The sequence below is a fragment of the Carassius carassius genome, chromosome 46, assembly GCF_963082965.1.
Source record: "Carassius carassius chromosome 46, fCarCar2.1, whole genome shotgun sequence".
In the NCBI taxonomy this organism is placed as follows: domain Eukaryota; kingdom Metazoa; phylum Chordata; class Actinopteri; order Cypriniformes; family Cyprinidae; genus Carassius; species Carassius carassius.
In genome coordinates, this window is record NC_081800.1 from 15,596,833 (window position 1) to 15,609,201 (window position 12,369).

The 12,369-nt window shown below is 36.2% G+C and overlaps 1 protein-coding gene across 2 annotated transcripts in view; it reads right to left on the reverse strand.

Moving 5' to 3' along the window:
- LOC132129718 (msx2-interacting protein-like) overlaps window positions 1-12,369 on the reverse strand; it is a 36,345-nt gene that overhangs the window by 17,782 nt on the left and 6,194 nt on the right. For both annotated transcript variants that reach the window (XM_059541410.1, XM_059541409.1), the window contains exon 3: window positions 7,906-8,532. In XM_059541410.1, coding sequence (XP_059397393.1) covers window positions 7,906-8,532 — 627 coding nt within the window. The remainder of the gene's footprint in view (window positions 1-7,905; window positions 8,533-12,369) is intronic.

The following is a 12,369-nucleotide window of genomic DNA, read 5'->3' on the forward strand; positions in this document are numbered from 1 at the left end:
TTTTCTGACACGCTTTCTCTCAGAAGTGTGGCTGATAGGGGCTGGCCTGTGGGAGTGGGCAGGGAGCCAGCAGTGGCTAGAAATTTCCAGTTCCAACTGGATCTCACGGGGGTGGGGGGAACTCAAGTGGGCAGTGTGAAAATACACCAGCCGTTGTTTCTTAAAATTCCCCTACAGCATTTTCTCCACAAGACACGTACAATACAACTAACATATAGGAAAACAATGTGCTTTTTTCATGCACAATGTCCTTTATTTATAAAAGAAACAACTCAGCATTCATTTAAAAAAAGGATTACTTGCACGTTAACAAATAAATATATGACAGCACTCAATTCCTATGGAAACACATCTAAATAATACAAAAATTGTTGTTTTTTGCCTGCTGTAACAAACAAAACTTTGTTTATACATATTAATTACTATGGTACACCAAAAATATAATCATAAAAAGAACATTTTCACCCTCTGGGTGATTATCTCTCTGATAAATTATCCTTAGGTATCCATAAAGGATAGCAAAGAGAGCTAGCTTTTCATCAGTCTGCTTATATTTGTCTCTGCCTCCCTTACACGGTTTGTTGTGTGGCTGCTGTACATGGAACAACTGTGTCTAAGAGGCATTTTCTAGAGGTAACCATACATAGTTTTAAAAGAAACTTAAGAAAAATAGTGTGACCTTGCAGCAGTAACATTTAAAGAAGAACAGACAAGAGCGAAAAATCAAAAAAATGTAATTCAATTCACGTTTATACGTATAGCACAGAAAATTTAAGAGTAGCTTATCAGTGGTGAAAAAGATGATCAACATGACCCGTGTCCAGTGTCCAGAGAATTGAAGGCATGCAAATTCCATTGCAAGTTAAAGTCCTGTGTTGATGTCCTAAAGCCACAGGGTTATCCGTCAGTCACTCTCAAAATGCATCTTGCACATAAAAGGTTCTGAAGTATCAGTAATTGATGGCTGACCCAATGCCTGTAGCCAGTTTCTGGCCCAGTCAACATCAGAGGATGAAAAAACGCAACATCAAATAGGTCAGTCAACATCTCACATTTTATTGTGCCCCTATTATGCCATTTTGAATACTGCCTTTCATGCTGTGTGTAATGTAAACAATCTGCCAAAGTCATAAAGCCAAATGTGAACAATAAATAAAGTTATTGTCTCCCAAGAGAATTGTCTCTAAACAGCCAAAACGATATGTCAGTAATTCGAATACCACTTCCCTGATGGCTACACATCATGGGGTAAGACATAATGCCTAAAACATAGTTATATGTTCTATAACTTGAACTGCCCTCAAACACTGTAGCTTGTATATGATCATGCCGTGTGCTACGCTGTGGTAAAGGTAAATTCATTTATTTTCAATTATGAAAGATGAAGCGGCAAAGAATCAGTGGTTAAAATTTACAGCAGTACAAGCCCAATATTTTATGTCTTGAAAGATGCCTCATTACCCAGTTTATTTTGACCAGCTGGCTCCACTGAATCACAAACTGTACGAATGATAAACAATAGATATTTATATTTTCAATCAAGCATTCAAAATAGGGAACTATTGCAATGGGCGTATTGTATCGACTAATCACAACATACTGGGCCATCTGGCCAATCAGAGTAGAGAGGGCTCACAGAAAGGAGGGGTTTAGAGAGATGAATCTTAGAACTGCTTCGAACCAATCGAATTAGACAATGACAATTTGCCGGTGAAAACAGTTCCATTCCATTATAATTGAATGCTTTAAACTTTAAACTTGTGATTTCAAATTATGCTGTTCTTTTATGCATTTGACCCAGTTATAATCATGTCATTTTCACTGTATGACCTTTATTAAAGTCTACTGGTGTTACCTTCAGCCATTTTGAATTTGAATTACCTTGACTTGTGAGATTTTCTAAAAGAATTTTCCTTCCTAATTTTTGCATCTTTTCTGCACAGATATTTAGCAAGTGATTTGTTTAACATTTACATCATGTTGACAACTTGTGCTGCACTTGGAATAGAATTGTCTTTAACTAGAGGGTTATTAAAGAAAAAGTAGCTTGAATCATGTTGTAGTTACATTTTCAAGTTGACTAGTTAAAAATCTAAAAAAACAAAAAAACAAACACAGATTCGGTCAATAATCTGGAAAAATCTATGTTTTAATTTTTTTGTAAAATCGCCCAGCACTATACTTTGCATGTGATTTGTCTGTTCAGACAAGTGCAAAAGAAACAGCAAACATGCTGAATGATGAAACAGCAAGAATTCAGCATTACACAGGACAGGGGCACATGATTTTCAATTTTTGCAAATTTGGTATTTATCAAACAACATCAAATACAAGAATACACATACAAGTGAACTGGTTCTGAATGTGAATGTTTGTGCTGGTTTGGAATTAATTCAAATTAAATTATTTACCTCACCAAACAGTTGTCTTGGTGTAAAAAAAGCCTTTAGAGTTTTATGACTGTGTAACATTGCCACTGTCATTAATAATTAGTTCAGTTCAAAATAGTGAAAATTATAAAAATACTTTTTTTTGGACCATTTACATATGATGTCATTGTTGTTAAAACTGGTTTAGAAATTACTTCCTGTAACTGGTAATGATTTACTAAGAAAGCACCTCATCTACATGTTTGTTTTACACCATTTTAACTGATATATTTCCTGGTTATGCAGTCAACAAAACAGAGGTGCAAGCCAAGAAGTCTATGAATTTATGTTTCACCCAGCTGTTTACTGATAACTAGGGTTGGGTATCATTGGAATTTGATCAACTCTGATTCCGACAAACATCTGTAAAAACAGTAAAAGTTGACTGGGTGACAAGTAATGATGAATGGCAGCAGAAGCATGTTTACTGTTGCTGACTAACTACTTCATTTGTAATCAGTATCCATTGTTACTGAAAAACCTAGGTGATCACCAAGACCACCAAAAACAAAGTTATCACATGCCATTACATCAACATGTGGATCAAGTCCAAAAATCAACAACAAGTTTTGAATTGAAGCAATGCTAAGACATGTTTGAAGCCATGTTATTTCTGTGCCACTTTTCAAAAAGGTTGCACAAATCTACATTAGCCAAACAGATAGTCCAGACTCAAACTGACGCTGCTGGGTGTGCCAAAGTTGCTGTGTCAGTCTGATCGAAATGCTCAAACAAATAAAGCAATGTCTTATAGTGTCACAGAGCCCCAATCTATACATTTTTACTTGCCTATTCAGATTCATTTAGGATAAATTATATTAACATTGAAAATTGCACATAAGCACATAATAATTTAGTCTTCAAAAAGAAACAAAAGTGCAATATTTTGGAGCTAGTACAAGTTTTGAGCTAGTTGACGGAACAGTCACCATGTCTTTTCCAGTCAGTGGTGCTTTTTAGGTGCTTTGCCACTAAAAATGTTACATTTGTAGATCTTTTGCATCCATTTTTATGCCTTGCAAACTTATATGTCTGATTTTCTGTGATGTAATCTACAACGCTTTAGAAAAATCTGCAGATTTTAGAGAAAGATAATACTATCTAGCTGGCTAACAGATGTGGTTTTGTTGAAATTGCAAAAGTGATGTGGTAGTCTTGAAAGCTCAGTTATGAAGTATTGGAAAATATAAACCAATGTTTTGCACAATATGCTTTCACTTTCCAGCAAAAGTGTTTATAATTTTATAGAGTTACTATGTAAATAAATATCCAGCTTGTTTCAATTATTTGTGTAAAACAAAAAAGATATTTGGAAGAATGCGGGTAACCAAACAGTTGCTGGTCCCCCAATGATGGTGAGCAAATGATGACAGACTTTTCATTTTTCACATTTATATATATATATATACACACATTTATATACACACACACACACACACATACATATATATACATACATATATATATATATATATATATATATATAGTACATTAGTATATAGTACTATATTTATATCTATGTGGTGTAACGTGGGTGTAACAGTACGCAAAAATCAAGTTTCGGTATGTACCTCGGTTTTAAAGTCACGGTTCGGTTCATTTTCGGTACAGTAAGGGAAAGAAATGGAAACATTAAACTGCAGGTTGTTCATTACTATAAACTTTTTTAACAATTTGTTTACTTTTTAATAAAATATATATAAAATTTAAAAAGAATAAGAAATAAAATACTGCTGCAAAGTTCTCCACTAAATAAAATACTCTCAGTCTCAAACCAATATCATAATAAAATATAATGAAAAATATAAATAAATAACTATGATTACAGTGCAGCATTACCAATCCCAGCTTGTAGGCCTGCTCATATTTAAAAAATATATAAAACTTTTCCAAAGTGTAAAGTTGCAGCATCAACAGTTTCAGTTTTTAGACCTGCTCAGATTTCGTTATTGCGTTGGACCGATCGGAATTAAGAGAAAAGGTCTGTTTAAATGCAGACGGGAGCTGCGTTTGAATTACAATCGTTTTTTCCTAGTTGTAGTGATGTTCACACTCCCGTCAATACTGTTGACGGTGTCCTTTATCAGTAGGCTTTATATTTATGCTCAACATGAAGTATAGATATTGTTGTAGTGAAGACAAGATCCTGGTCTGTCGGCGGTCTCCCTCTATGTCACCTACAGTAGCAGCAGCGCGCCAGCGCCGCGTCAGGCACAATTCTGGTGTGTAAAGACACAGAAAACGCGAGGCAGCCGTCACGCAACTGACACGCAGCAGAAACGCCACGCTCACACCACGCAGCCAGTGTGTCGCCGGCCTTAGAATCAGCTGCAGGGCGGGATTTGGAGACTTCCGCCACTTAATATATTCGTTTGGAAATACGAAAATGTACCTATGTTCCGCGCACAAAATATTGCATTCGGTACACACGTGCACCGTACCGAAAGCCCTGTACCGAAACGGTCGGGTACGAATACACGTACCATTACACCCCTATAATATAAAGTACTGTGCAAAAGTCTTATGCCACTAGTATTTCCACCAACAAAAAATGGTTTTAAGTCAGTTATTTCCAGAGGTGGGTAGTAACGAGTTACATTTACTTCGTTACATTTACTTGAGTAAGTTTTTGGGGTAACTAATACTTTTCGGAGTATATTTAAAGATGGGTACTTTATACTCTTACTTGAGTAAATTTTTTGGGGAAAATCTGTACTTTTACTTCGTTACTGTGGGCGACGCTGCTCTCGTTACTTTATCTTAATGCAATAAATGTTATAAATGCTTCAGTTTATTCCAAACGCGCCGTCTACTATTCTCTGGGCAATGAGCGATGCCCATTCGCGAATGATTCATTTCTTTTGAGTCAATTCTGTTCAAAGACTTGATCAAACCAATTGGCAAACGAGTGAATTGGTTCATGAATCAGTTTGAATGAGTCGTTCAGTTCCCTGCCGCACGCGCTGAGCATCTGAAGCGGTTCACTTCACTCAGAGTTGTAACGTTTAAGAATATCAGCAGCGTTGAAAACGTGGCTATGGAACTGCACTGAATAGAAAGCAAATCTGCAAAGGCTATTATTTGCTAGCGATGGAGATCCTTATTAGATGAACACCGCGTGTGCTGTCTACTGTTTAACAGGTAATAACTTGGGCTACATTCGATTACAGCACACGATACCACTGTGACATTACTTTGTTGTAACGTTACGTGTGTGGCTTATAACAGAGGGGAGTCAAGTTGAATGCAGCTTCCAAAAGACAAAAAATAGCCGATTAAGATTTTATTAATTTTAATACAATCACACCGTTGCGAGTATGTTCAGCAAGTCATAGCCTATCATCAGCTGCTTCAGATCTGTGATTGCTTGCTGGCGCTGAGCCAGAGACAGATGTGTTTTTACAGCGCTGCGCATTATAACCAATCACACATGATTCTTTTGAGCTTATTAAAGCATTGGCCAATCAGAGGTGTTCCGATGAGTCATCGCTAAAATGACGGTGCTTCCTTCACTCGCTCACTGACTGAATACCTCTTTCTGGCGAATTCTCTCGTCAGAAACAACAAAGTGCAGATGTGTGTACGAATCTTTAATTAAGATATTGATTTCACAGTGTTAACAGTTTCAGTGATTTAATGGGAGTTTCTGAGAGTGATTGAAATCTAGATTGTCAGTGAAAATGATCTTTAATAATGTAAATGTTATTTGCTCTCTTTCTGAACAATGAAAGATTAGTAGCAATATTTATATCACATTAACTTTCAATGTTAAATTCACATTTAATATAAAGTCAGTCATATTAAAAATATGTTATGGCATGACACCTATATCTGTTACTTAAGTAAACAGACAGGGTTTTATAATAAATTACATAAACTGGAGTAAAGGCTGATGAAATATATACATTTATACACGCACACATACATTACATACATTTTATCTATATATCTAAATAAAAATAGGCTCAGTATATATGACCCAAAGTAACTAGTAACTAACTACTTGAGTAGATTTTTTATCCGATACTCTTTTACTCTTACTCAAGTAACTATTCAAGACTAGTACTTTTACTTTTACTTGAGTAAATATTTCTAGAAGTACTTTTACTTTTACTTGAGTACAGTTTTTGGGTACTCTACCCACCTCTGGTTATTTCTATGTTTTGCTGTGTTAGTGTGTCAGTAGTAAATATATTAGTTTACATTTCCGAACATTATTTTTGCCATTAATTGTAATAACCCAGTGAGATTTTTGTTTTCACAATGATACTGACAGAAGCCAGTGCTCCACACAGAGATCTGATCTAATCATCATCCAGTCTGTCTGGAATAACATGAAGAAACAGAACAAACTTGGACAGACTCAATCCAGAAGAACTGTGGCAAAGTGTCCAATACACTTCAAGAAACCTACATGCAAAGCTACCTGAAAAACAATGCACAAGTGCACCTAGGACAAAAGCATTTAACGCATAGTGTGGTCACACCAAATGTTGATTTAATTTAGTTAAGTTAATAGAAGTTCATTAATAAAATGTATTTATGGCATTATTTTTGACGGCATCCTCACTTTACAGAATTTTTTTTACACAAGTGCCTTAAACTTTGCGCAGTACTGTAGCTTTGCAGGTTTCCTGAAGCGTTCTGGAGATATCGCCATAGTTCTTCTGGATTGAATCTGTCTCAGTTTGTTCTGTTTCTTCATGTTATTCCGGACAGACTGAATGATGGGGAGATCAGATCTCTGTGTGGAGCACTGGCTGCTGTCAGACTCCTTGAGATTTATACATCTGAAAGCTGAATAAATAAGCTTTCCATTGACATATGGTTTGTTAGGATAGGACAATATTTGGCCGAGATACAACTATTAAAAAATCTGAGGGTGCAAAAGAAATCTACATACTGAGAAAATCGCCTTTAAAGCTGTCCAAATAAAATTCTTAGCAATGCATATTACTAATCCAAAATTATTTTTTGATATATTTACAGTATCTTTACTTAATATCCTAATGATGTTTGGCATAAAAGATAAATTGATAATTTTAACCTATACAATCTAAAAATATACCCCAGCGACTAAAGACCAGGTCCAGGGTCATGCGTGTGTGTGTGTGTGTGTGTGTGTGTGTGTGTGTAAACTTCAGACTTCAAACCAAACCAGCTAAATCTGTCTGTGATTCTGTTGCTGTTAAATGAGACTTATCAGGCTCCTATGAAAATAAGGCATTCAATAACTGACGAGTAACCTTTTCTTTGCCATTATAGAGAAATTACAGAACCTAAACATAGTAGCCTGATAAAAATGCTTATTTAACAGCAACAAAATCTCAGAAAAATCTCAGACAGAGGTTTCTGCATCTGAAGTCTTCATATTATATATACACATAAAACACACAAACACACACACACACATTTATGTACTGCCATCGATATGCTAAAGAAATGCTAATGCATCAAGATGCTTTACTGCACTTACCTGCCACTGCCGCTACTGCTGGTGCTACTGACAGAGTCAGAGCTGGAGGAACGACTGTGGGATCCTGAGCCACTGTGGGAGCGTGCCGGGCGTGCTGCTTGACTCGGCAGCCTCTGTGGTGATGGATTGTGTGATTGCGAAGAGTGTGGCGAACGACTGCGACTGTGGTGGTATGTCCTTTCTACTCGTCTGCCTCTTTCTTCTCTGTATAAATCCCGATGGACCACACTGGCTAGTGTGAACGCTTCACGGGCACGGGGCTCATAGCGAGTCTCTGTAGTCTCAAAACGACTAGGGCTCCGGCTTCGTGAACCATAGTAGACAATGCCTCCCGGTGTTGAGCCGCCACTTCCTACTCCAGCAGTGCTGCTATTGCTTCCACCAGCACCGGTGCTTCCTGCAACACTCCCTGCAACACCTACACTGGCCCCTGATGAGCCGCCTCCAATGCTGCCACTGGCAGAACTGGCACTCCCGCTGGTTCCACTGAGGGCCCGGTCCCTAGAGTCTCTGTAATAATCAGTCTCATAGTGACGCTGGCGATCGAAACCACTGCTGTTGCTGCTACTACGCTCATGGTGTCCATAGGCACTGTGATCGTAAGAGCGCTCCCGACCGTCCGCAGCCCTACATGACAAGAAAAGGGATGGAGGATGGCAAAGAAAAATGGAAAGAATGAAATGAATGTTATTTTTATTCCTGACAGGCATACGAGTCAAGTGACATGCGTTGAAGAGTGATTTAATCAAAACACAGACTGCAAGTGCATGTTGGAAAGATGCTGTCTTGGACTTTTCTTTTACTGTAGCACTCAACACAAATATAGATACCAGGACAGGACAACTTGTATTTTTATTTTATTTTTATTAAGTCTTTTTTTGCAATTTACTCTTTTGGCATTTCGGAAATCAAACTGATTCCATATTCAAAAACAAAGGGGAAGAAAATTATGCATGAAAAAGTCATGCATGTCATGGTCAGTCACATTCCAAGTTACACAGGGTAGAGAATTGTTTTTTTTTTTTTAAAGAAGATTTATTTTACAATGGCAACTTACAATTTTCTATATAATTAAAATGTACTTAATTTTCTTATTCATTAACCTACTGTTTTTTATGTGTCTTTTTAGTGAGAAATTGTAATTACATTACAATAATAGATGTCCAATTAAATATAGTTAACTTCTGTATTACCATGAATATAATGAAGCAACTATGTCTTTTTATTAGAAATTCTAGACCTATTTCCCTCCAATATAGCATGACATAACTGCGTAATACCGACTCATTTTGTGATTTAATTAACTATCAGGAATGAGGTTTCATGAATACAACGAAGTCGATCTCAAAGAATAAAATCAAAGCCACAGGTTATAAAAACTCATTTTTTGAATAAAGGTATTTTATGATGAGACACTTAAACATAATTTATTCTGGTCATTCTGCAGAATAATGATTAGGGGTGCTCCGATTTACCAGCTACCGACTACTATCGGCCGATAATCACGTTGGGATGATTGATCGGTGGTCTCTAAAATGGCCGATCTCCAAAAAAAAAACCTATATCTAAAGCTTATGACGCTGCCATGAGAGGTTTGGCATGACATGCAGCGGCACCATCTCAGTCTCTGTCCAGTGTTGGTGAAATTATTATAAATAACTTAAAGTAAGTGCTCTCTCTCTCTCAAAATAATGACTTCAAATCACCACACATCGCATCCGTCTATAAGCATTGACACAGGAATTGTCACTTGCATAATCGAGGCAGTGTCATATCATCACTAAAGTTTATAAATGGCATTACTTTTTTATTCTTGCCAGTGTTTAACCATTCAGTGCTCACAGGCTCTCCTGGAGACTCCTCATGCACACTCGTGGTGCACACATAATGCCGGGTTCACGTTACTCCATTTGCAGTGTGTATGCTGTGCGTATTTTTTCTGCGCTCATGTTAGCGGATTAAACATTCACACACTGCACACGGTTACGGTGTGGCAGCGCATCTGTAGCAGTGCAGTGATCGTTTCAGTGAGTCTATTGTTGTGTTGCAAGCACTGCATTAAAAGTAACAGCTCATTGTTTTTAGTAAATATGAACATGGATTGGCACAAAAATGTAGTAATTACACCATAAATTAATATTAGTAAAGTCTACTGTGTTTCACAGTCAACACATATGGCCTTTTGTCTAGGTTTAAAGGGAAAGAGCACTTTTAGATTAACAAAGCAATAAGATGGCACTCATGGAGGTAGAAAAACAAAGTTTTATATGAACGCAGGATTGCTTGTAATAAAAATGTAAATGCAAAAGGAAAGGCAGTAGGGCTGACTATTTCTGTGAATGGTTAGTTTGGGATAACGTAAGAAAAGTAGTTTAAATGTTTTGCCACTTGCTTGAGCAACTTAATATATAGAAGTAAATGCAAAAGTAAAAAGCATTGAATAATGTGTTGTTTATATTTATTGTGTATTACTTATTGTGTATTATGTATTACTGTATTGTGTAAAAAAAAATTGCAATGCTGAAAAAACATTTTCAGTGACAATATTTGGATTTGAAATCAAACTAATGGATAAATGTTGTGTTTGTGGTAAACAGTCACGGGTCAGTAGCGGACTTCTGTGTGAAAGCACAGTTTGTGCCGATTCCCCTCTCACAAGAGTCACCTAAGAAGAGAACTCCCCCCATTTTCAAAAATGAAATTCAGCCCCTGAATAAATGTCTAAAAATCCTGATTGGAGTATCACTATATGTAGTTATAAATGATAAAAAGAAGGCTTTAAAAAGATCTGCATCTGTGATCGTAACGGCAGATACTGCTTTCTGTGATCGTCCTCAAAAATCCTGATCGGAGCAACCCTAAAAATGATTAATGTGGAGAGCAATTCTCAAGCAATTCTCTTTTTTTTTTTTAAAGAGGAACAAAATAAACCCTAAAGAAATGGAATTAGTGAAGGGGACGCTAAGGCACACTAAACTCTATTCTAGCTTCACTTTAACATCCATTTTGAAATGCATGAACATTGTAGTTTCAGTAGTCCTTTGCAAACTCTGAACACATGCAATCAGTCCACAACCCTTCTTGAGCAGTAATATTTTTATATTTTAAAAATGATATATTTACTAAAATGAGTTCTGCTCAATTTATAAAATGCATAACTGTTTTAATCTACCTGCCGGTTTTTCTAAATCTTACATTGATAATTTTATCAATTTAATTATAACAAATAACATTTACAAATTACAAATAAAAATTATTTCAAATAAATTACTTTTTCAAACTTTAATAGTCTTCAGTGTGCAACAGAAAATATTAATAACCAATAATCTACAAAAGGTAGTCTGTTACAATGATATTACCATAGTTAAGAAGTGTTCAACCTGGCAACAGAGCTACCAATAGTTACTTTTTTTTTTCTTTTTATTGTTATAAGTTCATATGTACTGTGCAGTTGTCTGTGTTATAAACGCACCCACAGTGAAAATTAATTTCCTCTTTGAGGAAAAATAAATTATCTATTAATCTTATTAATAATATAGATAATAATGAGAATAAACTAATATTTTGCAAAGTTATACTGACCATTAATAACTGCATGGTTGCCAAGCAACAAAACAAATTTACACATTAATATATTAGCTATAAGTAAATTCTGTCATTTGTAATCACTAAAAGGTTGAAATGACACCTGACAAATTACATTTATAGCTTGAGATGCAGCTTCTCCAGAATAAGCATTTGTTAGTCATTGACAGTGAGTGATAATGAGCATGTAGCAACAAATCTGACCTAGTAAATCGGTTTGGTTTCCATTAGAAACAGATGCTTTTGTTTAGTGAAACCAGCTGTGTAACTTGACTGTGATCAACCTTTACAGTACATATAGTCCACTCCTGTAATTTCCACAAGAACTGACAAACAGTGGTGACACATTGCATCACAACACTCCACAGCTCATTTGCCATCTCCTCCATTTCCATAGAGCTGTTATGTGTTTGGTCAGCTTTGCTGTATTCTTTAAAGTAATTTGAACCTTTAATATGCCTCAAACACTATTCAAATTATTCACATAGGTAAAGCAGAGAGGCAAAAAGCCAGGGAGTGTGAAAAAGAGTGAGAATCAGGAAAGGGACAGCAAAGTGAGGTAAAAATCTGCAAATGCCAACAAGCTACTAAAAACAGCCTGTTTAACAGCTACATCTGTTAGTGGGAGATGGGGAAAAGACAGGGGATCAAACTAGAGGTTAGAGAACAGCTAATATACACAGGGCAGAACATACCAACCTTTTCAGACAGCGGTAACCCGACCTACAATTCCAAATACAATTTAGGGAGACAGAACTTTGTGAGCAAAAAAAGGGGTTAAAAATGTAGAATGTAAAAAATGGTAAGAAAAAAAAAACGAAGTAATCCTTATCTTTCAGGATCCAACAGAATAGTTTGGCAAAAAAGAATCCATGCTTC